This window comes from Sminthopsis crassicaudata, chromosome X (genome assembly GCF_048593235.1).
Source record: "Sminthopsis crassicaudata isolate SCR6 chromosome X, ASM4859323v1, whole genome shotgun sequence".
In the NCBI taxonomy this organism is placed as follows: domain Eukaryota; kingdom Metazoa; phylum Chordata; class Mammalia; order Dasyuromorphia; family Dasyuridae; genus Sminthopsis; species Sminthopsis crassicaudata.
The window spans coordinates 46087354-46115131 of record NC_133623.1 but is presented as its reverse complement, the minus strand read 5'-3'; the positions used below and the strand labels follow the sequence as shown (position 1 = coordinate 46115131).

Genomic DNA, 27778 nt, shown 5'->3' with positions numbered 1-27778 from the left:
TCCCTTGATTTGAGAAAGGAAAAGATTCTGCTTACTCTGATCATGTTACTTGGGGTATATCTGTTCAGTATATAATTGTATGTTTATTCTGTAGCTCTCATTTTTATTGCTTGCTAATTGATTCATGAGTTTACATTGTTTTGTACTTGTAACTTCAATTGATTGATGACAACTCCATTTATCAAGTACTAGTTGCTTTCCTGAGTCAATCTGCCAATTGCTTATTGGACATTTCAAATGAGATGTCCTGTAGGCATCTCAAACCCAATATGTCCAAATGGAACCCATCTTTTCCCTACACTTTTTCTCCTATTGAACTTTCCAATTTCTGTTCAAGGCACCATCCTTCTAGTCACCAAGGTACATAGCTTCAGTTTCACCCTTGACTTTTAACTTTCCCCTCACATATTTAGTTTCAAATCTTGTTTCTACCTCTACAATCTCTCAGATATGTCCTCATCTCATTAGTTATATATAGACGCCATTTATATTCAGCATCTTACTACCTCTAGCCTAGATGAATGTAATAGGTTCCTAATTGGTATCTCTGCTTTATCTCTTCCCACATATCAGTCCTCCGTAAAGCTAGTGCTAACACTGCATCTTAAGACTCAGGACTGACCATGTTATTTTTATTAACATAAACATGAGTGGCTCCCTCTTATCTCTGGGACCAAATAGAAATTCTTCTTTGGCATTTAAAATGCATTTTAATGAGGACTCAACTTAACTTTCTAGGTTTATTACACATCACTTCTACACACACACACACACACACACACACACACACACACACACACACACAAAGGTTTAGCCAAAATGTTATTCTTAATGATCCTCAGAGAGTTCTGTTTCCTACCTCCATGCCTTTGCATTGAAGCTTCCCCATGTAGTTCATCCTTAACTCCATCTTTTAGAATCCTTAATTTTCTATCAACACTCAGCTCAGTTGTTGCCTTCCTTATGAAACTGTTAGAGCTTTCTCCCTAAAATCATTGTATATCTATATAAATATGTGCATGTGTATATATATATATATATATGTATATATGTATATGCCTACATATATACCAATATAGCACCTCCCTCTCAGGGTTGTTGTGAAGATCAAATGAGATATTCATAAAACGTTTAGCACAGGGCTTGGGACACAATCGATGCTTAATAAATACTTGTTTCTCATACATGTAAATATTAATTTCTTTGAATAGACTGCATGCTCCCTGAAGTTAGAAACTCGACACTTTTGTCTTATTATTATTGAATGATTCAGGATATCAGTATCAGGTCCTCCATTCAATCTTTGATGAACTGCCAAAACCTTGTAATCAAAATTTCTTTACAAAGTTTGTGGTCAAACAAGAATTATAGAAGATTTTCTTTCTTTTTTTCCTCTCTTTTTTTCTTTCCTTCTCCCTTCCTTCCTATCTTTCTTCCTTCCTTCATTTCTCTTTTTATCTTTCTTTCTGTTCCTTCTTTTCTTTTTCTTCCTCTCACTTTCTCTTCCTTCCTTCCTTCCTTCCTCTCTCACTCTTTCTCTTTTTTTTCTCTATCTCCCTTCCTTCCCCTCTCTCTGTCTCTTAAGAGAGTGTGTGTGCCTCTCTCTCTCTCTCTCTCTCTTTCTTTTTTGATTTAGGGAATTGAAAATAATATTTTCTTCAGAGTCTTCTTGGAAGATAAGCCTGAACCTGAAAACTTCAATGGAAATAAAAAACAGAAAAATTCAATAGAAAAAAATGTAATGGTCTTAGAGACTGAAAGGCAGATTTAGGTTCAATCCAATAGAAAATGTACTAAAAATTTCAAAACCTGTTGCTGCCACTAAGTGGGTATGTGACTTTGGGCAAGACATTAGCCTGTACAGATCAGTTTCTTCATCAGTAAAATGAAGGGATGTACTGGATGACATCTAAAGTTCCTTCTGCCTCTTTATCTACAATCTGATGAACTAGAGTTGTCCCAAATTAGGGGCAACAAAGCCTTAGGCTGTAGTCCTTGTCACTAGAGATTTTCAAAAGAATCTGTATGACTGTTAGCTATGATGAAGAGGAGACTCTTCTTTGGGAATTGGCTGGATAACTACATGCTACGTGAAATCCTTTCCAACAAGGATTCACTTTTATCTCTGTGGGTAGAAGGAATGGCAAAGATATTTTTATTTCTTTCTGTATTCCCTTCAGTAGGAAAGAGGATTTTATTTTGAACTGGCTACTCTGGACAAAGTAGTCTTTCACGAGCATCTCTGTTAACCAGTAAGAAGAAATGCTGTGTTGGAGGGTGTAAAAGAGGCATGAGCCCATGAAGGGGAAAATGGGCTGCCCCACTTATCTAACTAGAGGCAATGTGGTACAGAGTTAATAATGGACTTGGACCCAGAGGAGACCTGCTTTGGAATTCCTTCCCTGACACTGAGAGGTGTGACCTCAGACAAGTTGTTTGATTACTCTGGGCCTGTTTCCTCCTCTGTAATATGGGAATAATAATACCTATTGTACCTACACAGCTTAGTGGATTTAGAAGATAGATTTTAGATCATTTGATTCAAACTTGAAACTTACAGATGGGGAAACTGAGGCCAGTGATTTATTCAAAGTCACACAGAGTAAGCCCCTGAGACTGCATTTGAGCTTAGAGATCATATGAAATATAAAGGATGTAAAGTGCTTGGCAAGCTTTAAAGCACTATATGAATGAAAAGCATTATGGGAGGAAGGATGATGGAGAGGATTGAAGGCTGACCTCAGAGTCAGGAAAATCTGCCTGATACATATTAGCTAATATGTATGAACCCTGAATGAGTTCTTTAATTTCTTAATGCTCTAAGCAATCCTTAAAGACTATGAGTAATGGGCAAATTGGTGATCTCCATTAGTGGCACGAATACGTCAGAAGCTTTCCTCATCAATAAAATCACAAATCTGGGGATATTCCCCTCACTGGGTTTTGATTTCCTCCTCTATAAAATGAAGGGGTCTGAATGAGACAATCTCTGATTCCATCCCAATAGACTTGAGATGATGAGGATGAAGATGGTGTCTTGCTAGAAAGTTGAAAAAATGGCATCGCCTGAGAGAAGTCTTTGATACTTTGTGGTGCCACAATTTTAGTGGTCAACCCCCCAAAAAATAATGACATTCAAGACTGCAGTTAAATTTTATTTCACTTCTATTATTACGTTACACCATCAAAATCATTGGAATGGTTTGTAATTCTACATAACTGGATGGATGTCTACAAGGAAAACCAAGAGGATTTCTATGATGATGATAAACCTGTATCCTCATATTCAGACATCCCCATATATACAATAAACAGGCTAGACAAAGAAAACATATCAAATCGTTATAAACCATGCACACCACAGCATTAACACAATACATATCCTTAGCAACAGGCTCAAGTTTTGTCCCGTTTATGACCTTGCTTCTTTCTTTTCAAAGCAAACATTTTCATTTTCAAGGACTCCAACCCAGGCAAGATACCACCATCCTGGTACGTGGAAACTTCATGGGAAAATCCTCACCATACAGGAAGTGATGCTTGCTCTATCCGTTGAACATCTTCCTTTGACTTCTAAGTGGGTTTCATTTTGGTCCACTCTCCCCATCAGTCAGTTCTCAGCATCCCGGGACTGCAATACTATATCACACATAACAGAGCCTTTTAGCTATGCTGACACAAGCACAAAGCAATAGAAAGGAAGTTTAAAGCCCATTTTCTGCTTCTTGTTGAATTTTTTTTTTTGACAGAATATCACTGATGAAAACAGATAGCGCAAGCAAGAAGTGGACATGTGGTGACCAGAAAATAACAAGACTGATGGAAATAAATAGACCCAAACTTACACAATCAAATGAGTCAGATGGTTTAGAATTGGGGTGGGCCTCATACTTAATCTCATCCAACTCCCTTTATTTTAGAGGGGGAAACTGAGGCCCAAGGAGGGAAAGAGCCCCAGATCGTATGATCATAGGATCATAGATCTTGAACTAGAAGAGACCTCAGAAGTCATTTCACTCAATTTCTTTGTTTTACAGAGGAGAAAACTGAGGCCCAGGGAGTTTACACAGGTGGGACTCGAACTCTGAGCCCAGAGTGAGTGGTCTGCCCACTGTACCACACTGCCTCCCATAGCTAGGAAACAGAGCCGGAATTTGAATCCAGACCCTCTGATTACAAATTCAGGGCTATTTTCACTACACAACCTAGCATTCAGTGAGTGTTGCCCCCTTGCAAGCAATCCCCTTGGAAAGCCACATGTGTGTAGCAGTCAGTGCTGAGCCTATTTATGGGACTTCTCTTTGAGAACTGCTATTAGAAAGAGAAAATCCATCTCACTGCTTTAGAGCTATACTTTTTTTTAGGGGGGGGGGTTGAAATCATTCTTCCCCAGTACAATCATTTGTCTTATTCCCCAGACTCGATTGTCAATGACTTTTGGCTGTTTCCAACAATTAACTCCACCCTCCAAAGACAACTGATTTTCCACCATGGAGGTGATCCAGAATAATGCTATAAATGCTGGCAAGCCTCTTTGGAATTAATGAATAGACCCCTTCCAGGGGGCCTTCTCTGAAGGACAATATTCATTCAGAGGTTCTGATCTGTTTGTTAAACCCTCAGTCTTATTACCTTCTAGTCATCCCCACCATGAATATGAATCCCACTGAAAATACAGATATCCATTACTCTCCAATATCAATAACAAGAGGGTTAGTCAGCCAGCATAAGTCTTTAAAAGTATAACAAAGCTTGTAAAAGAGAAAATTCCAACAAATACAAATACTTGATAATATAGAAAACTTAAGACCTCACTTGATTCACACCAATATCTTCCTTGTTTTTTTTTTGGGGGGGGGAGGGGCATAGAAATGTATACCATCCACATATTTTTCTCTAGTCATGTGATCTCCAAGACCTTTGATTTGTATTCACTCTAAGCTCAGCTGCAGGACACTTCTTTTCAGGCTGCCCAAAGTACCGAAGGTTTAGTCTTTCATGCTACTGTATAAGTATAGATCTGCTCACACACATGAAAACATTTTGTAGTTTTATGGTTATCAGGATCTGTGACCACTAAAAAGGATGATTTCACTTCAAGGATGCATGATTTCATCAGTGCTGCGACTCCTTCACCAACAGATTATAAACCTCCATTGACTTAGCAGCTCATCTTAGCATGTTACTGTGGCTGAAAAAAAAATCATCCCCTGGTGGCCGAATCTGGTGATGAACCTCTTCAAACTCAGCTCAGCTGGTCCTTGAATAACAGACTCGTTGCTCTGCCGCCAGGACCCTACTAATATACAAAACTAATACTCAAGAAATAACTAGTCCGATTGGACGTGGTACAGTAAAATGCACTAAAAACAAATGTGTCAAGTTTCAATTTATTTCCATTCAATGACGAAAAATGTCAGCCACCATTCTGGACTGATTCACGAGCTTGGAGAGAAGGGCAGCACTATATACACAGCAATATGATGATTTCATCAAATGAAAGTCCCAATTGGAATCCGGTATCTTGAATCCGGTATCTTGAACCACAAACAGTAGCTTGTATTTAACATGGAAAGATGACAGTTGGTCAAATAGAAATGAGCACAATATGAAGAAACCTTTCCTGAATGGGGAGTGAGATTCAAACCGTTACAAAATGCTTGAAATTACAGTGCCCTAAAAATGTTGGTCTTCAGTTCTTTACATTGGTGTTCAGTGAAACAGCATTTGTTTTGTTGTTGTTATTTTCTTTTTCTTCTTTTTTTGTCTTTTTTCTTTCTTTCTTTTTTTTTTTTTTTTTTTTTTTTTTTTTTTTTAGTATGAGAGACATCCAAGTTTTAAAGTCTTTAATAGCTTAATAGCTGTGGGTAGAAACATTTGGATATTTTGAATATTTCTTTATGCGACTTTTCTTTTGAGTTTAAAAACCAAGATTGAGATCTATCAAATTACCATCTTTTAGAGAAATTCAGAATTTTCTTAAGTTTGGCAAATGTCACTAATAGTTGGTGTTTTATTCAAATAGAGTCTTTTAAAAAATGAAAAAAAAAGATGTTGCCTTTTATTTATTGATTCTGTTCTTACATTCACACTTATCACTGGAAAGATGTTTGCATCCAAGATTGAGTCACATCATGAATAATTTAAACACCAATTCTTAGGCATAAGTTAAAGGGTCATATTTTGTCTTTTCATTTTGTATCCATAACTAATTTAAGGACTCCTTGAAATATCTAAGCATCAATTTCTGGTGAGCCTGGTTTGGCATTTTGATTTCATAAGTAGTCCCAAATTTAATTACACATTAAGATTGTTTTACCCACGCATGGTATAACATGAAATTGAAAGGCATCTGCAGAGGCAACATTTGAACGGTTTTTGCTTCCCCATTTAGGGAAGAAGAATATGTTTGGAGTGTTTCACTTTCTAAAATTCATTTTGTCTTCGTTGGGTACTTTGGGGTTCAAGACGAGATTTCCATTACTGATTACCGCCATTTTTCAACATCCTCTACGTAATCGGAAGTCGCGTTGTCGGTTTGATCGTGCTTGTGAGCATGCCTGGTCTTCAGAATTTTTCGTTGCTCTTGACGCTTCCGTCGGGCTTCCTGATGATCTTTCTGTCTTGTAAACTGATATCTTTGCAGGAAAAGATCTTTTGCATACTCGTACAATTCCATGTCTAAAAAGTTGAGGGCTTCAATCCGCTTTTGAGTCTGCTGATCTATTTCCACGCTGGATGCTCTCGTGTTGTTATACTGTGTAAAGGGCGAGATGAAGTTCATATTGAAGGTTTTCTCAAACAGATACTGAGTCTTCCTTTGAAACTCAGTGAGTCCAAAAAAAGCCATACATTTCAGGTTCTCTTTGGCACTGTCAAGAAGGACCTTGTTCCTCTGCTCTTCTGGCATCACGGACAGATTGTAACAGCCAACCAGACTCAGATCAGAAAGCATGCGGACCTGGCGATTATTGGCTAAATTGTAGGGACAGTCCATAAACTCCTTAAGAGAACAGCCAGACCAGTCGTCTCCCGTGTAACAGCTGGGAAGCTCTTCGATAGTAGGAGACCTTCCATCACAGACATGCAAAGAGGCTTTCCACGTTGCTCCTCTCTGAACGTGTCTCCATTCACTCAAATACCGGGATACGGGGTCACGCAGAATGGTGATATAGTAAAAGTTCCTACAAAAAAGCAGAAAGCAGATTTACAGGACTTGTATTTAGCAGACATGCAAATCAAATCCCAGAGAATGTGATTGCAAAAATACTTTTCCAGGAACTGGGACCTTTCTGTGTTTGTGAATTAGGGTTATAGATTTCGAGCAAGAAGGGACCTTAGAGGTCAAGTCCAACTACTTCATCTTGTAGATGAAGAGACTTGGGGTTTTGAGTGGATTGCCCAAGTTCATATAGGGAAGACAGCAAAGTTGGGATTCAAACACAGGTCCTTTAACTCCAAATCCAGATGTCTTTCCCTTTGTACCATGCAATACCTCTAATATTATGCCTTCCTATTTCTCTCCTTCCTGCCTTCCTCCATTCTCCAAGCCATTCAATTTCTGAATCTATACCACTGGATCATAGGAGTATAGTTCTAGAGCTGGAATGGATCTCAGAGGCCATATAGTCTAACTGCATCTGGTCCTCCTACTTTCAGGTGTTGAATATATTATCTTTTCTAATAGAAGTGCTTAATAAACATTTGCTGAACTGAACATCCAAGCATGAAGAGAAGCTCACTTGTCACTCCTCCCTGAACATCCCTTGCCTTATTCAAGTGTCAGTTACAGGACTGAGGGAGATGATGATGACGATGCAGTAAAAACTCTGAGTATGAGATGCCTTCTGGGAAGACAAGGGGCCAGAAGAGACGCAAAATTCTAGACTGCATTAAAATTTGCAGGACCGGGGACAATGATAAAGAGTACTTGCAAAAAAAGTGTACTCTATGTGTAGCCTAGTAATTCAAATGATTTTAGAAACACAGATCATTAAATCTGGAGGGGACCTTAGGAACTATCCAGGCCAATGGCTTCATTTAATAGGTGGGGAAAATGAAGGCCAGCCTGGAGTGCCTTGGCCCAACATTTTCACACATATATGTATAATATATAGAAACAGTTACTGATAATTATAGCTAATAAATATCAATTCATGATAACAAATATTCAAAGTATCAACTGTAAATATTCTATTATCTAATTTAAAATTAGGTTAATAAGCTTTCCAACCATATCAATTCTGGGGGATCACCTTTCCTAACTACCATGTCTATAGGTTAGATAGGTTAATTTCATTGAAAGGTTTCTTAATACAGTTATATTCAAAGATTTTGTTAAGCATATGTACCTATTTGGCTCTTGGGAAGTCTGGAATACAGTGGAAGGTTTCTGGCCCTCCTCCATGTGTTCACACAGAGGAGGATACTGCCCCCAGCACTGCTAAACAATTGGCTGTGACAGCAAGAACTAATATGTTCTGCCTGGGTTTGTTTTTCCCAGAATAGCCACTAGATGTCACTGTTCCACAGGAGGCTGCCCATAAGCCCAACAAAACTGTTTCCTTGCCCCATCCTTCAAGAGTGTGCTGGGTCAGAAATGGCCATTGGGTCTGGAACACTGAAGAAATGCTGTGCAATTCCCCTCCAAAATTGCTTCTGGGTAGGGCAAAGGGGTGAGAGTGGAGAGAAAGGAACTAAAATGTCTTGCAAATGCAACACATTTAACCTTGGAATACTTCAAATTATCTGAGATGGAGGGGACTATGTTTCCTTGATGTTGGCAACTTGTAACTGGAATTGCATGGGCATCTAGGCACATACACTTGGCTTTTCTGGCATCATTCATTCATTCATCTTTACTTGTAGGTCAACTCATTTCATCAAGTCATAAATGGGTTGGGTACCGTGAATCCTGGTCCTTATATACTATAAATTAATGAATCACCAGCCTTTAAGGGCTACTATAGCTCAAAATTAATGGTCTCTATCATCTATCCCCCTTACCTTCCTTAGTGTCCAAAAAAGAGGCCCTACAGGGGTCGCCTCTTAGTCACTGCCCACATTCAACACACACCTCCTCAGGGATTGCTATTACCATGCTTTCTTCTTCCTAACTCTCTTCTAGCTTGCCCCATAGTTTATCAGAATTGAATGGGCCTTGCCTGAGACCTGTTGAATACCTTAGCTTAAAAAAGGTCAAGATCTCCCACTGCATCCTGAGCCGTCTGCAATTGTCCTGATGTACATCTAGCCACTAGCCCCAGCTGGCTCTGGAGGGGAAAGTGAGGCCCGAGGTGACCTTGCCCAGCCCTCCCTCACTTAAGTCCAATTCATTTGCAAGTCACTGCATCAACTCCCAGAAGTCACAGCCACAGAACAAAGGACAAATAACAAAAGGTTCTTGTGACTTCTAAAGTGGCAAAGGAGATAATCTCATCAATTCATCATACTAATGTGATAACAGAAACCTTAGGTGTTCCTTCAGGGATCTACCTCCAATTCCCAGGCCACAAATACATTTATAATAAGTGTCTCCTGAGACAATAGGAATTTGGATTTTTTATCCTATGAAGTTGTATAATTTAAATAAAATAATAAAAACATAGTGCAGATATGGTCGGTATAAAATTTCTGGCACCAATGGGATATTATTATTAATAGCTGACATCTGTGTAATTTTCTAGCTCACCAACAAATCTGATCCCTTTGATCCATGTTTTAGTCTCATTTTAGAGATCAAAACATGGGCCCAGAACTCACAGGTAGAAAGGGATAAAGATAGAACTGGCACAATAATAGGAGCATAGCGCCTGGGAAAGAATTGAAAGATTATCTAGTCTAATTTATTTTACAAAGGAAGAAACTGCAGCCAAAGGGGAAAAAATGACTTCTCCAAGGTGATCCAATAAGTGGTAAGGCTAGGGGCCCCTCCCTCCTTTTCTCCCTCTGGTTGGAAAAGGTGGTAATGGATATCTGACATCTATCATTTACACCACCCAGGGAACTCTCCTCATCACTTCCTATCCACTTACTTTTTTGGACTTTATCATCAATCTGTAGGATGAACTCAACCTGGAAACTTATAACTCATTACTCTATCACTGAGGTTTCTCCTTCCCCTTCAGGTGAAGGGATGGAGCATGGACATTGGGGAGCTCCTTTGTCCCAGATCTTCCATTATTTAAGAGGAATTCTCATGAGTAATCATTTCCCTTTCAGATTTCAAGACTTCATCATGTCCAGATGCCCTTTAACCTTCTCTCTCCCTCTACAGGCTCCCCTCAGCTTTTTAGCTTTTTTTTTTTTTTTTTTTATGTATTGACTTCTCCCAGTAGATAGTATGTTCCTTGAAGGCAGGATCTGCCTCTAACTCTGACTATATTGGAGTAGACAACACAATACAACACAATCTGTGTCCTTTACAGAATACCAAATACAAAGCATATTAAAATACTCAAGTGTATCTAAGATCTTATCCATTTGGATGTTCTCTCCAATGGCTTATTTAGATCACAACCTACTATCCATGTCTGCCCTAACTGGCTGATTCTTGTCCATATCCTCCCATAATTTCACCAGAAGTAGTTCACCCAATAGGCTGGAAGCCTTCCTCAATTTTTCTTGACCTAGTAAAGATATTAGTGGAGCATTCTGGCCAGCTTTCTATCATCTCTCACCCTCATCACATGATCAGAGCATCTTTTCTTCCTATGTTAGATTTCCTTGACAACACCATTTACATTTGTTTCTTCAAAGTTCTGTATTGGACATCTGGTATAGCCTGCATGAAAATGGGCTTCCTTCCCAACACACACACACACACACACACACACACACACACACACCCTACCTCTGTGTGATAGTCATTTTCAATTTTCCATACATTTCTTGTCTCTCAGTCATACAGTAACATTGGTAAAAATTTGATATTTAAAAGATGGGTCTTTGTTTCTGGGAGAAGATGGAGAGTCACGGAAGGAGCTTTTCAACTTCCTAAAGGCAATGCAGTCCATTATTCCCTTTTCTTCATGTTTCATTCTAGGTCCAGCTCACTGCACTTCTGTACTGTCTGTCCCAGATCCACAGACTGTTGGATAAGCTCTATGTATTATCCGTCAAAATGCATTTCACATTCTGAGCAATAACCATTCTTCATCCACTGGGTCTTTTCTCTCTCTGGCCACACTCTCTGGAGTGGTTATGCCCTAAGACTTAGTGACTGATTAGATATGGGGGAGTCGTTCACGCCAGGGATGCCAACCGAAATGACTAGAATAATGATACCCAGCATCTCATGTGACTATTAAAAGCACACTCTGAAGGAACCACTACATTTATTTTTCCCTTGCTACAGATAAGGAAACTGAGGTTCAGAGGTCCTGCTAACAAAGTCAAGGCTTTTCCCACAATATCACTGTTGCTTTATATACTATGTATATACATGCACATATCCTCAACAGAGTTCTTCAAAAAGTTACACTCTAACTTTTCCCTTACATGGTTTCTAACCCCTAATCTACTGTGACCCCCTTTGTTTTTAGAGATGAGAAAACTTGGGCCCAGAGCAGGGAAATGACTTGCCTCAAAATCAAAAGTCCACAACTGAGAAATCCATCAGACTAACTGCAAAGAAATGGGGTAGGGGTAACTGCTTTTGCTTTTACATTTGCCATGCCCTAGGACAGGACATTAAAACATATTGGAAAGGACCCGTTACCTGGGAGCTGAAACTACCCACCTCTGAAGAGGAGAACTGTGGACCTGCAAGGAAGATTGTTTTGCCTCCCGGGACTCTATATGCACTTCACAGCAAAGAACTGGGAGAAGTCTATGTGACCTAGTGCTGGGGCATGGAAGGGGAGGTGGGCCCTTTCTCCTGGGGCCACTAGGGCAAAGAGAATTCTCTGGCGTGACTACTATTAATAAGCAGAGCTGCCCTCAAGGGAATGACCTCTTCCACTAGACGACTAGAATCTCTTGGAGATTCAGGGATACAAGTCTCAGAAGAGAGATGGTGAAGCCCAGCTGTTTTGTTTGACTGGACCATACTTATTCACTACAAGAGAGGGCATTCTGTAGCAAGGGAAGGCAGGAGTCATTGGAAAGAAAGGAAAAGAGTGTCTGGATGACATTGAAGAAAGAAAACAAAAAAAGTTTCTTAGCAATGGCATGGTTAATTGACTCCCTTGAGCTCATAGCTTACTGAGAGGCAATGGATAGAATACCACCTAGAGTCAGGGAGACAAATTCAAATCCTGCCTCAGACACTTATTAACAGTGTGAACTTAGGTAAGTTCCCCATCATTAACGGCACTTACTTCCCAGGATTATGTGGATCAAATAAAGCAATTTGTAAAGTGTTTAGTACACTGCCTGGTGCATTGTGGGTGCTATATGAAGGCGAATTATTACTACTACTACTACTACTACTACTACTACTACTACTACTACTACTACTATTACTAGTTCGTTCCTGTGCCTTTTTGCTCTTTCTGTCTAAGGCACCACTCTCCCTTAGACCTGTGCTAATCTCTGGCATGATTCTACCAATGATGTTCCAAATGTTTATCTGCGTTTTTAAAATTATCAGATCTTAAATGGTCAAAGGATAAGAACAGAGAATTTTCAGATGAAGAAATTGAAACTATTTCTAGCCATATGAAAAGGTGTTCCAAATCAATGTTGATCAGAGAAATGCAAATTAAGACAACTCTGAGATATCACTACACACCTTTCAGATTGGCTAGAATGACAGGGAAAGATAATGAAGAATATTGGAGGGCATGTGGGAAAACTGGGACACTGCTACATTGTTGGTGGAACTGTGAATGGATTCAGCCTTCTGGAGAGCAATTTGGAACTATGCTCAAAAAGTTGTTAAATTGTGCACACCTGTTGACCCAGCAGTGTCACTACTGGGCTTATATTCCAAAGAGATCTTAAAGGAGGGAAAGAGACCCCCATGTGCAAAAATGGTTGTGACAGCCCTTTTTGTGGTGGCAAGGAACTAGAAACTGAGTGGATGCCCATCAGTTGGAGAATAGATGAATAAGTTATGGCATATGAATGTTATAGAATATTATTGTTCCTTAAGAAATGATCAGCAAGATGATTTCAGGAAGACCTGGAGAGACTTACATGAACTGATGCTGAGTGAAATGAGCAGGACCAGGAACTCATTATACATGGCAACAAGATTATACAATGATTAATTCTGATGGACATGGTTCTCTTCAACAATGAGATGATTCAAACTAGTTTCAATTGTTCAGTGATGAAGAGAGCCATCTGCACCCAGAGAGAGGACAGTGGGAACTGAGTGTGGACCACAATATAGTATTTTCACTCTTTTTGTTGTTTGCTTGCATTTTATTTTGCTTCTCTCTCTCTCTGTCTCTGTCTCTCTCTCTCTGTTAACTTGTTTGATTTGATTTTTCTTGTGTGGCAAGATAATTGTATAAATATGTATGCATATATTGGATTTAACTTATATTTTGGCCATGTTTAACATATATTGGACTACTTGCCATCTAGGGGAGAGTGTGGGGGAAGGAAGGGAAAATTGGAACACAAGGTTTTGCAAGGGCCAATGGTGAAGAATTGTCCATGCGTATATTTTGAATAAAAAGCTTTAATAAAGAAAAAAAAATCAAATCTTGTTTTGCCACCAAAACTGTATACTTTAAGGTCATAATAGAGATCATAGAAGACTATAACTATAAGTCAATATAAATATATCTTTAATTATACTGTAAGTCTATAACAACATTTTGATTTTGTGTTTGTAGGTTATGGGCAATAAGAATACTGACATCTTTGCACTGGACTAAGGCAGGACTATTTTATGAAACTGATTGTGGAAGAATAGGTCTTTTTCCTTTGCTAATAATTTTCTAAACCATCAGCCTAGAACCAAGAAGACCTGACTCTGACTTTTGCCTCATTTACCTACTAGTTGTGTGACCCTGGGCAAGTTACTTAATTGCTCTCTACCTCAATTTCCTCACCTGTAAAATGGATGTGATACTAGCATCTATCTAGCAGGTTCATTAGAAGGATTAGAAAACATATTTAAACATTTTCAGAACTATCATCTCTCCAAAACTTTGTGACAATGACTCTCATGTACTAGGGGCCTTCTTTGCTTTCTTCCAATATCTAAAGGATGCTAGTAGACAATGTGAATAGTGTGTCAGTTGTCCTTTACTCTTCTTTATCTTTTTTCCCAGTTGCACATCTCCCTGACGACATCCATCACCATAACTTCTCTATCATTCCTCAACTCTAATATCAACTTGAAATTGTGCTCATGCCCACTATGGATCTCTTCATTGCCCTTTTCATGATCTACAGCTTTAATTCTTTGGACAGGGTAGTATTCCAGTGCTCACAGCTATATATCATCTCTGGAATAATATTGTTGTTAAAAAGATGGATCTTTGTTCCACCAAGAAGCTCGGAGTAATTAAAAACTCTGCACAATTTCCCAAAAGCCATCTGCTCTCTGCCTCCTATTCAGTTCCGTACTATTGTTCATTTGTGGGGTGTGTCCCAGATATAGGATGTTCATCTAATGGTATATGGTAGTCTGGATGATGGTCATTTTCATCATTTTGGTTTTTTCTGTGTGAAGATTTTGCCCCAATTCTTTCAATGGATTATAAAATCTCATTTAGGTGAATCTATAATGTTTCTGGGGCTTAATATTGTAAATCTGCTACATTACCCTCTTGACCTTCTACATATATTGAAATAATACAAATCAACTTATAGGTACTATAATTGAATAAAAGTAATTCTATTGAAGAGGGAGTCAAGTGGTGAACTTAGAGGCCTGTCATATTTCTTATGTACAGAAGGAAATCATACTAAGAAGAAGTCTTATTACTTAAAACAGCATAGGAATATTAGAGTTGGAAGGGACTTTTCCAACCCCACCATGGCTTAAAGGATGAAACTAGACACCCCCATCACCCCTATTTTTCCCATTTCCAAAATCTGATAGACCTGTGAGATACATGGTAGTGCTTTCTTTAGAGCCATTTTACAAAGAGATAGTTAAGTAAGAGGATAGCCATCTAAAATAGGTTCTAAGGGCAGCCACACCATGGAACTTGGTGTGAACTGTTTTGGAACTAGGGACCCTAAGGTTATTTTGGACAAACCATAAGGACAATCCAGGTTATGATTATTGCTTTTTTCAGAATAACACAGGGGAAAATGTTTTCCTTCTTGCTAATTTAAGGTTTCTTGCTCTCCTTTAGGCCACGAGTTCTTCTAAATGAATTATAATATTGTTTGGAGAGGCTGAATGATATGAAATGTGAACACTGGCTCTTGCATAACAAGTAGAATTCTGGAACAATGGAGCCTGTGAGTTCTTTGGACCATAGAACTATCGCTCAGGAGATCTTTCTTTACAAGTGCCTCAGAATCACAAATTTTGGAGTTGGGAGGGATTTTAGTGGCCAAATGGTTCAACTCATACTTGAAAAAGAATTTTCTCTGCAACAGCGATATCAGAATCAGCAAACACCTCAGTAAGGCCTGAAGATTAGATTGTAATTTGGCCATGTTTAACAAAATAAATAAAAATACAATATAACCTAGATAATGTTAATCTGAGGTTTTATGTCAATATGAGGCCAGGATGTTCTATTTGAGTTTGACTGACAGTGCTCTACATCATAGTTGCTAAGTGGTTATATACTTCTCAACCCCATTCAGCCTTTGAAGACCTCCAGTGAGGGGAAACTTACTAACCTCATGGGCAGTTCATTACATTTTTGGATAACCCCAGTCATTGGGAAGCTTCTCCTGACTTCATGCCCAAATTGTTGCTCAGAACTCTGTCCTCTGGAGTTAAGTGGTACAAAGCTAATCCCTCTTGAACAGATAGCCCTTCAAATACTTGACAGCCATTTAGATTGCAAAAAAGCACACTTACCACTCTACTGGGAAAAAGAAATGTTTCCAAAAAAGTAAACAAATAAAATGATATTCTATATAATTATCAATGAATGGCATTAATAGAGGACTCTATGGTTTACCAAGAACTTTACATACATTCTCTCAAAAGCCTGGCAAAAAAAAGATGGGTAGTCTAACCATTATTATTCTCCTTATAAAATGAAAAAACTGAGGCTGAGATAAGCGAATGAGATGGTTATCTGAAATAAGCTCACAGATTTGGGGCTGGAAGAGATCTCATAAAGCACTTAATCCAATTATCTTATTTTATAGAGGCCCAGGGAGAGGAAGTGATTTTCACAAGATCATATATATATATATATATATAGTAGGTAGCAGAGTTGGGATTCAAAATCACACTTTTATGTGAAGTATAGACTATTAATAAGCATTTATTAAATGCCTACCACATGCCAGGCACTGTGCTAAGTGCTTTCTGATTACAAACTCAGTGTTCTTCCAACTACACTAAATCCGGATCATTAAATTTTTGTTGTCATTGCTCAGTCATTTCAGTCATGGCCAACTCTTTGTGACCCTGTTTGGGGTTTTCTTGGCAAAGATAGTAGAGTGGTTTGCCATTTCCTTTTCCAGCTCATTATACAGATGAGGAAACTGAGACAAACAGGATGAAGTGACTTGCTAAAAGTCATGCAACTAATAGGTGTCTGAGGCCACATTTGAACTCAGATCTTCCGGACTCTTCCCAGAGACTGCTTCATTCCAAAGCTAAGAGCTGATTACAAATCCCAAGTAGACATACTGTTTGGGAAAGGCAAGCAGGCCCTCATTTGGGTGACTGGAAATGGATTGCCCCTATAAAGATCCAATAGCAGAGAGGAATAAGCCCCAGTGTTTGAGAGAGACATTAAGCCCTGACTGTAGAGCTTAAGGTACATGCAGTCACATGCTTAAAGGCCAAAAACACATCAGAGCCCTCCATTAATCAATCATTCTTACAACATGTCAATGGGAAGTCCAATTCAATTATACTATCCAGGCTACCCGAAGGGCTTTACACCCTTAACTCGTCCTTTCTCACAGGAGGAGGGTTTATTTCCCAGAGAGAGTGACCCAGAAAGAATTGGATTTAAGGCTCTTTCCCAAAGAGAACTTGCCCTTCAGGGTTGTTTATCAGGAGAAGGAACCTGAAGGGGATGCCTAGATGTCCCTCCATGAGAGAAAGAAGAGTGGCCAAATAAAAATACCACCGGGCTTTTTAGAATACACTGCTTTCCAAATGACTTTCACATATATATCATCTCATTAGAAGGCATTAAGGTTTAATAGAAAGAGGCCTGCAATCAGAAGCTGGAAGGGACCAAATTCTAGTAGCTGCTTAGCTGCTAATTTGAAGTACAACAGATGACCCTCCTCTCTTTGGGATCGTGTATCTTTCCTTATAAAACGAAGAAATAAGTATTCTCAAATGTCTCTTTCAGCTTCACCATTCTTGTCAATTAAGCAACAAGCATCTATTAAACACCTATCAAGTACCATACACTGTATTAGGCACTAGGATACAGAAGCAAAAGTCAGTCACTACATTTACATTCTGACACATATAAGACACATGTATCTTACACAAAATACAACAAAATAGACACTACGTAACCTTGAGGATCTTCACAATATTCCTATGAACTAAGCAGGAGACGTCTTTTTATCCCTTCTTGAAAAAGAAACCAAAGTCCAAAGAGGGAGTTGACTTGCCTAAGATGATGCAGCTATTCAGTGGCAGGGCTAAAACTAAGGCTTGACACCAAGCTACAAGGAAGCAGAATCAGAAGGAAAAAACACACTGACAATTAGTTTGCCAATTCTATGCTATTGCCCTGTTGGGAATCTCTGCTTTAAAGGCTGACTGTGGAACCAAGAACTATCAAATTCAAAGCCTTTCAGGAGTGTTTCTTTGTTGTTTTGTCCTTCATTCTACAAGAGGACCAGTGACATTAGGGAGGTGATTCCATGACTTGTATGTGAATTGGATTGAAGTGAGGAAGGGCTGGGCAAGGTTACCTGCCTCCCTTTCCCTTCCAGCGCCATCAGGGACACTGGCCATATAGAGATCAGAATGACTAGAGATTTTTTAAGAGCTGGAAGAATTATAGGCACAGGTTCTAGTAGCAGTTGTCTGGAGACTCCAGCTCTACCCTTCCATTTACCCAAGCTATTGGAGAACTCAAAGAAGCAATCCCGTCCAGAAACCTCAAAGAAGCCAGGAAAAATCAAGAAAAATGGAAAGAGAGTGCCTTTTAATGGCAGGGGTTGCTTTCAGTAGGAGACACACCATCCAGATGTTAGAGGAATGAGGAAATGAACAGCTAACCATCCAGTTTTTAGAGGAGAAAGGGAATAAACAGCTAACCATCCAGATGCTAAAAGAGAAAGGAAATAAACAGCTAGGTAACTATGTAAGTTTTAATTAATAAGCAAGTATTTCTAAACACCTACTATGTAGCAGGCACTGTGCTAAACTCTAGGGATATAAAAAAAAAGGCAAAAGACAGTCCTTGACCTCAAGGAGATCCCAATATAATGAGGAAGACAACATGCAAATAAATGTGTACAAAAATGTAATATACAGAATAAATAGGAAATAATTAGAAGAAGGAAGGCATCAGAATGAGGAGGGGGTAAGGTAGACTTCCTTAGATGTATGGGATTTTAGTTGGGAGTTAAAGGAAGTAAGAGAGGTCACAAGTCAGAAGGGAAGAGGGAGACGATTCTAGGCATGGAGGGATAGGCAGAGAAAATGTCCAGAGCTGAGAGACAGACTTTGCTCATGGAACATCCAAGAGATCAGAGTTACCACATTGAAAAGTACATAGTAGGGAGTATAGTGTAAAGACTGGAAGGGTAGAGGCTGGGTTATGAAGGGCTTTGAATGAAAAGCAGGATTTTTGTATTTGATTTTGGAGGCAAAAGGGAGCCAATGGAGTTTACTGAGTGTGTGTGTGTGTGTGTGTGTGTGTGTGTGTGTGTGTGTGTGTGTGAGAGAGAGAGAGAGAGAGAGAGAGAGAGAGAGAGAGAGAGAGAGAGAGAGAGAGAGAGAGAGAAAGGATTGAACACTTCACTTTGTTGGCAGAATGGATTGGAGTATGGAGAAAGTTTAGGCAGGGAGGCAAGTCACAGTCATTACAAGAATCCAGTGCTGGGGATGAGGACATGCATCAGAATGGTGATGGTGTCAGAGATAAAAAGGGGGCTTATTCAAGAGATTCTGCGAAGCTGAAATCGACAGATTTTGGTAACACCTTAGATATGGGAGGTGAGAAAGCAAGGAGTCCAGGATGGCTCCTGGGATGTGAACCTGAGTGTGATGGTGGTTCACTTGGCAGTAACAGGAAAGGTAAGAGGTGAGGAGGATTTAGGGGAAAAATAATGAGGAGCATTTTGGACATGTTTAAGGTGTCTACTAGATAGCCAGTTCAGGATGTTTGAAAGGTAGTAGGAGATGTGAGATTGGAGGTTGGCAGAGAGGTGATCAATGAATCATGATCATGAATCATTGAATCATGATCAATGAATCATGAATGATCATGGCCCTAGAGCCATGAAAGAGTTGTAGTGTTATAATATCTGGCTCCTGGGCCAACTTCCCAGAAACCTGATCCTGGAGGTAACTAGCACAAACCAGAAAGTGATAGTAGCAAGAAGGACCTATGGTATCTGCTGGAAGTAACAATAATAGTGACCAGAGGAGAACTTCTGGGGAAAGAGCAATGTAGCAACAAAGAACTGATATGAGCCCCAAATCCCAAAGGCCAGTTAGGGTCTCACCCAGAATAGTACAGGAGGTCACAGGCAATATGACATATCCCTGAGGTGGTAGTGGTAATGGTGATGTTGGTGACCTGTCCCAAGTTCATTGGACTAAGATGTGTTTTCTGTGTTTTTTGCTGTGTAAACTGTTCTTTGATTTAAAATCTTGTCAACCTGAGTGCTTATAAGAGGAGTTGATAGCTCCTCATGGGGAGAAATGCTAGATATTAATGTTCCTAAGTTTCTGTCTGAGTGGGGACAACAAACCAGAAGTGAATGGCACATAGTGGGTACTTAATAAATCCCTCCTACTCTTCCTGTATCCCTTCTTTCCCTCTTCCCTTTCTGCTTTCCTTTCTTCCTTTCATCTTTCTTTCTTTCCTTCTGTCCTTTTCTTCTTCTTTTGCTATTTTTCTCCTTCCCTCCTTCTTTTCCTTTCATTTTCCCTTCCCTTATTTCTTTCTTCCTCTTTTTCTCCATTTCTTTTTTCTTCATTCATTCTCTTTCTTTTGCTCTTTTTCTCCTTCCTTCTCTCCTTTCTTTCCTTCCTTTCTTCCTTCTTCCTTCCCTCTTTTCTTCCATCCTTGCTTTTCTCCTTTCCTTCTTTTCTTCCTTCCTTCCTTCCTTCCTTTTTTTTTCTTTCTTTCTTTCTTTCTTTCTTTCTTTCTTTCTTTCTTTCTTTCTTTCTTTCTTCCTTCCTTCCTTCCTTCCTTCCTTCCTTCCTTCCTTCCTTCCTTCCTTTCTTTCTTTCTTTCTTTCTTTCTTTCTTTCTTCCTTCCTTCCTTCCTTCCTTCCTTCCTTCCTTCCTTCCTTCCTTCCTTCCTTCCTTCCTTTCTTTCTTTCTTTCTTTCTTTCTTTCTTTCTTTCTTTCTTTCTTTCTTTCTTTCTTTCTTTCTTTCTTTCTTTCTTTCTTTCTCTTTCTTTGCTCTTTTTCTCCTTTCCCTCCTTCCTTCCTTCTCTCCTTTTCTTCTTCCTTCCCTCTTTTTTCTTCCTTCCTTCCCTCCATTTCCTTCCTTCCTTCTTTCTCGCCTTCCTTCCTTCATGTTAAGGAGAAACAAAAAGATAAAACTGACATTTATTTCACTATTTTAATACTGGGCTTTTGAATGATTCTGAGCAGTTCCTCTGTATAGAATATGGTTAAACAACAGAGAAATGTGAATAGCAACATCTTGCACAGGGCCAAGAAACTCAACATTCAGGAGCCAGATTTTTGGCCAATTTTCTAGTTTGTTTAAAGAGAATTATTTAAGGAAATCTGAAATCAGATCCTAGGGGTCCCCAAACTCTTATTTTCCTGACAAAAACTAGATAATTGAAGTGTCTTGTCCAAAGTTGCACTGCTAATATATCAGTATCAGAGGCAGATTTGGAGACTTCGGCTTTCCCCAGGAGCAGCCTGGGAGTCTTTCCCCCATGATCTGCAGCCTCCCGAGTCTGTAACAACTTAATAGCATCCTTTACTAATAGCAAAGCACAGCTATTCTATGGAAGCCAAGGGCTGGTCTTCCTTGTGGGGCTACTGTGTATGAGCCAGTTAAATGTTCTGAATCGGACTCTGCTCAGAGCAACCCAATTAAAATGCAGTAGCAGGAGTTGGTTTCCAGTTGGTTTTCTTCTTTTTTTGTGGCACACAAGCAGTAAGAGGCAAGAGCTTCCACTCCCTGGAGCAGTGGTTTGCAAAGCTGGAATGCTGGTAGTTTGTCATTTTCCAGAGCCTACTCACCCTTCCAAGAATCTTAGTGCCTCATTGATTCAGAACACAGTGCATAAAGATTTCATTTTGCCTGCACACACTGATTCCTTATGGGGGTTATCTGTTTGGGCATGGAAAAGTTTGCTTAGTCGAAAAATTTGGAATTTGACATTCAGGAAATTACAGGCATCTGTAAAACACGATTGATGTGCCAACCCTAACATTTTCACTGCACGCATGGAGCTAGAATAACGAGGAGAAAGTGTGTGTTATCCCACATAAATTTCCTGATCTTTTAAGGAAGCATTAGTTAGCTCTGAGAAACCTCGAAATGATGCTCAGATATTTTAATGTCTGTGTAGATTTGAGTTCATTCTACAAAAGGGCTTCTTCTCCAGTGACCAAAAACCCTGTCATTGTAACTTGAGGAAAAATACACACACACACACACACACACACACACACACACACACACACACGAACATGTACACACATAAACACATATATACCTAGAGTTGATAATAGGTTATGTTAATATACGCTACAGTTTTTAAAACTTTTCATATGTTATCATATTTGATCATCACAACAGCCCTAGGAGGGAGGGACTATTAAAATCTCCATTTTATAGATGAGATTGAGGTCCATGGAAGTTATGTGGCTTGTTCAAGTTCGCATGGTAAGCATCTAAGGAGGAGATCTGAATCCAAGTTTCTTAAATTCCTCCTTTCCCTTTCTTCACAGAGCCATCTCCTCATCTCAGAACCATATTACCTCTTGCTTTAGCTTATAGCTACCTAATTGGTCTCCCTGCCAAAGTGATCTTCCTAAAACCCAAATCTGACCATGTCACTTCCCTACTAAAGAAATTCTTACGTGTTCTAAATATGAACTCCTCCATTTGACATTTAAAGCCCTTTTCAAGCTGGATCTACCTTCCCCTTCCAGCTTATATTACACACCTTTCCATATATCCTACTGGCTTTCTTGCTATTCCTCAACTATGACACTTGACCTCCCATTTTCATAATCAGACTCTGCACAAGCCATCCCTCGTGACTAAAATTCTCTCTTTTCCTCCACTGACTGGAATCTGTTTTCCTTCAAGGCCCCAGCTAAAATGTCATTTTCTACATGAAACTTTCCAGGTCCCCTAAGCTGCTGCTTCCCCCAAAAGGTAATCTTATATCTACTTTGTGTGTGTATGTTAAGCATTTAATATGCACATTGATTACAAAATCATATCAATGACTGGGCAGTGTTTTGCTTATTCTGGAAATTCAAAGCTCACTAATAACACAACCCTCAAATTGCAAACTCTAGAATTATCCAGAGGTTGTGGTCAGATCTTTTTTCTAAATAATCAAATATTCATGAATTAAGCTAGGTGGAAAATCAAAAATTGAAAATCAAAAAAGGAAATGGGAAGTTGACCGAAGAAAACAGACTTGTTCATGTTTACAAATGAAATATGAGAAGGCAGCTTTAACAGAAAAAAATGCACTCATTTTATTCTTTATCACCAATAGTGTTACCATTAACAATGAAAATTTTGCCTTAAAAAAAACACACAACACATTTTAGAACCTATGTGCTAAACTTTGACAGTGTGTGCATGCATACACGTTCTCTACCCAATTACAATGTAAGCTCCTTGAAGGCACAGACTGTTTTGCTTTTGTCTTTGACTAACACAGAATCTGTAGCTTAATAGGTTCTTTCTGGTGATGAACACTGAGCTTAGTACCTAGTATGTTCTAAAGAAATTTTGATTGATTGATTCCTGGCTCCAAGCTGATATTTTCAGGTGTGAACCTTGTGGAGTTGGAGGTTTGATAGATATTCCTCAATAAAATCAGTTCTTTAATACTCTGATAATTTGTGGTTTCAGTGGTGTGAATCCTCTGTCCACTGATGCAGATCTCAACCCCTCCAGATGTTAAATGACAATTTCAGGAGTTGCTATAGTCAAATAATTTACAAAAAAATAACCCTTTCAAACTTATCTAGGCTAGTCCTCAGATAAAAGATACCCAGTCTGGTCCATACTTTAAGTCTCTCCAGCTGGGTAAGGCCCTTCAGAGCTGGTATTGCCTTTTGAGTACCCGATGCTATGGGGAAAGTATCTAAGGGGGACTTCAGCACAAAATGAACAGTTCAAAACAATTAAATCAGAACAAGTCAAATTTTGATTGGGAACTCAATGGCAGACTTGCAAATATTTAATTCTGCATGAACAACAAAAGCATAAAATTAGCAAGCCTGTAGACTTGGAAGAAAATCATTTTTGAATTTACTCTATTCTATTTTCTTCTATGATCAAAACTCTCCAATCAGGCTTACTGTGTGAAAGGTTACCCCAATTTAAATAAATTTGCCTGTACATCATTAATGTACTATGACCCCCTTGCCCTCACCCATGAAGTGTCACTAAAGCCTACTGTACCATCATTTGGAAGACTGCCTAGGACACAAATGAGATGATCATAGCTGAGATGGACCTTGAACTCCCTTGAATGTGAATTTGCCACTTGCTATCGCCATATATTGCTGACAATGTGGGCAAAAACATTGGAACCAACTGGCACTTGGAATGTCATTTTATGTAACGTGTGCACTTACCAGACTGATGAATGTTATAGAAAATAAAACCTGTTCCATGAACATTTAGATGTACTAGTTCTTTTCTTTTTCGATGCCATACATGACTACTGCTACTTCCAGAACTAGTTTTTGAAATCTTACCTCTAAATCTAAACAAGAAAGCCATTCCCCTGGGTTTATCTTCAAGGTGTCATACAACCTGATTTAAGTCACTGGACCATGAAATGTCTAAGCTTGAAGGATCCTTAGAAATCAACTATTTCAGACTTCTCATTTTGCTGATCAAGAAATGGAAAGGGACTTGGCCAAAGTCACTCTGAGAGTTAATGAAGGAGGTAGGAATAGAATTCAGACCTTGGCTGGTTTTGCATTGAATGCTAGAGAATAATTTGGAGTCATGAACATCTAAACTCAAATTCAGACTCTGGAGTTTACTAGGCACATAATCTTGGACAAGTCACTTAATTGGTTTGCCTACTACTACTACTACTACTACTACTACTACTACTACTACTACTACTACTACTACTACTACTATTACTACTACTACTACTATTACTAGTGCTGCTTTTGCTACTGCTATTATTACTACTGCTGCTGCTACTACTACTACTATTACTACTACTACTAGTACTATTACCATCACCACTATATCTTTATGCTGCTGCATAATCTATGTTAGGGTTTAAAAGGCTATATTTATGGTTAAAAACAGAGCTTATATACCTGATTTTATAAAAAAAAAAAACCACTTAGCATATCTTCATGTACAGGTAAATGTAGTAATCATGATGATAATTAACAGAGATTAATTAATGTAGATTCATATATTTTGCTTATGAATGTAGTTTACTTGGAATATTAAAGAGTTAGAGTTTTTTGAAACTTTTTTCTTCATAAAAGATCTTGAGTTAGAAAGGATATTGGAGATTAATAAGTCCTGTCCCCTCAGGAAACTGAGACCTAGAGAGATGAAGAGACTTATATAGAGTCACACAGCTAGTATCATACTGAAGTGGAATCTGAATTCAAGTCTTCTCGACACTAAATCCAGATCTCTATCCATTATACCACACTGCTTCTTAACCACAAAGATTTTATTAGTGACTTTGAAAAACGCAGAAAGGGCATGTTTGTTGAATTTTCAGTTGACACAAAGCTAGGTGAGCATCATTGTAATGGATGATGAAAGCCACAGAAGTCTCCACACACTGGAACACTGGGCTGAATCTAAAAAGGGGAAACTGAATGTGGATAAATATAAAATCTAATGCTTAGATTCAAAACACCAATACTACAAGTTCAAGATGGGGAAGGTATGGGTAGATAAATGCTATGAAGACCTTTATACTTGATCCTGAAGGTGATAGGAAGTTGCTAAAATTCACTGAGTGGAGGGCTACATAGTCAGACATATGCTTTAGAAAAATCATGTTAGTAGCTGAGTAGAGGATGTTTGGAAAGGAGAGTGACTTGAATTAGGAGCCTAATGTAGTTTAAGGAAGAGGTTAAGGCCTGAATTAGAGTTGTGGCCAATGTTACTGAGGAAAAGGGTACAAAAATGAGAGATATTATGATGGAAGAAATGACAAGATATGATGGGTTACTGATAATGTCGGGTGAGTGAAAATGAGGAGTAGAAGATGACTCCGAGGTTGTAGACCTGATGCCTGAGAGTATTGAGGGAGAATTAAGTTTTGTTTTGGACATGTTGAATTTGAAATGCTTATGGGGCATCCATTTGACAGTTTATTTTCTTTTTTTAAATAAACTTATTATTTATTTATTTTAGCATTCTTTTTTTTCCCCTGAGTTCCAAATTCTCTCACCCCCCCACCTCTCCCCCACCCATTGAGAAGACAGAAATGTGATATCAGTTATACATGTTAAATGATGCAAAACATGTCCTTCAGAATTTTCTCATATTGCTGCTTTGATCAGAATAGCCAAATTATTCACAGCTGATCACTGTACAAAATTGATGTTACTATGTACAATGTAGGAGAAGGTAGTTTCAATTGGATGATGAAGTCATCATCATTCAACCCAGTTTGTACAGCATGGAGAAGACAGTGAGAGAGAGAGGAAGTGGAACCCTCAAAAGTACATGGCTCTCTCAAGGAATTTCCCCATGAAAAGGAGGACAGTATATGGGATGATAGTAAGTGGGAATGGTAGGACCAGACTACAGTTTTTTAATGATGGGGGAGATGATGTGGTGGGTTTGTAAGTAGCAGGGAAAGAAGCAAAAACAGATTGAAGAGAAGAGAGAATGAGGATTACAGAGGGGTCAATCTGCTGGAGAGAGGAGGAAATAATATTAAAGGTGCATTTTCTTGGCAAGAAAGGTCACCTCTTCATGTAGAACAGGAATGAAGATCAAGTAGATAAAGATAATGGAAGATGGCATCTGAGTCTGGTGAGATGAGGATGAAGAGAGAAGGAGCTCTCATCAAGTGGTTTCAATTGTTTTTTGGTGAACTAGGAAGCAGGAGAGGGTGGGAGTAGACAGGGATCTTGAGCATCTAGAGAACAGCCAAAAAGACATAGTTGAAGAATAGAATATCAAAGAGAGATAAGACTTATTTTGCATGGACTCAGAGGGCAGAACTAAAATTAGGTGGTGGATGATGTAGAGAGGCAGATGCAGGCTCCATGAATACAAATAAAAATAAAACAACTTCCTAGTAATTAGAGTTGTTCCAAAGGAAAATGGCAGTTTATAAGAATAGGAAGTACTAAGCTCACTTCTCCCAGATGTTTTCAGGGAAAGACTAGATGTCCACTCACCCCCCCCCCCCATGTAAGTCATTATTGTTCAAGTATGAGTGGTACTCCATGAATTCTATAATACCTTACAGTTCTGAGCAATGGGGACAAGAAATCTAAGTAAAATACTGCTTGATCTTTCACCATGAATTAAATAGATGTACTGCAAAGTTTTGAGTAAAAGCAAGTATTTCCTATTGACGCACACTTTAATCCCCATATTTTTAAAGCCCACTTAAGAATCTTCACTTTCACTTCAAAAACTCTGTTATCTTAGTCATTTAATTCTCTATATCCCTTCCCTTGAAAGAAATCAGTCAAAGGGACAATCAATCCACATGATCTTTGCAGGTTCATTAAAAGCCCACAGAACATTAAGAAACAGTTAATTCCCATTTCACTGAAGTCCGAACTGATTCCCCAGCACTTGGCTGTTTAAGTAGCTACCCTATCTGTGCCATTGCTCCAGGTATTCAGCAGAACTAATTACCCAGAAAACCATTTGGAGAAACTTTTTCAAATAGTGTCAGTACAAGCAGTAATGATTTTCACTCTGGCAATAATGGTGTTGCTACTCATTTGGGGTGGGCTGGAATCTGAAATAGTTCTCTTCTTTTTTATTCCTACTCTGTCCCTTTCTACCTTTAGAAACCCTGACCTGGTACCACACTTTCCTAAATTTTACTTGCCTGAGCTGAGTTGAGTTTTGAGTTCTGAGCTTACATATTTGGTACAGACAAGATTTGTAGCGAATGATATCTTTGCAGGACCTTCCAGAAACAGAAAGCTGGAGCCAGAGGCAGCCATTGCCAAGGGGATGCTCTTTCCGGACAGTGTGTTTGGGAATTGAGATTATTTATTTCTGTTTCAATACAGAGAGGACTTTTTGTTCTCATCCGATTTCACAATATAAGAACATAACCACTTGGAATGGTTTGGCTTAAAACTAGGGAGAGAGAAAAATTTTACCCT

At 38.9% G+C, this 27778-nt stretch overlaps 1 protein-coding gene across 2 annotated transcripts in view; it reads right to left on the bottom strand.

Moving 5' to 3' along the window:
- Positions 1 to 3139: 3139 nt before the first annotated feature.
- The window catches only part of HS6ST2 (heparan sulfate 6-O-sulfotransferase 2), a 270389-nt gene continuing 245750 nt past the window's right edge, over positions 3140 to 27778 (bottom strand). For both annotated transcript variants that reach the window (XM_074277526.1, XM_074277527.1), the window contains one exon: positions 3140 to 7184. In XM_074277526.1, the coding sequence (XP_074133627.1) occupies positions 6488 to 7184 (697 nt within the window). In that variant the 3' untranslated portion in view covers positions 3140 to 6487. The remainder of the gene's footprint in view (positions 7185 to 27778) is intronic.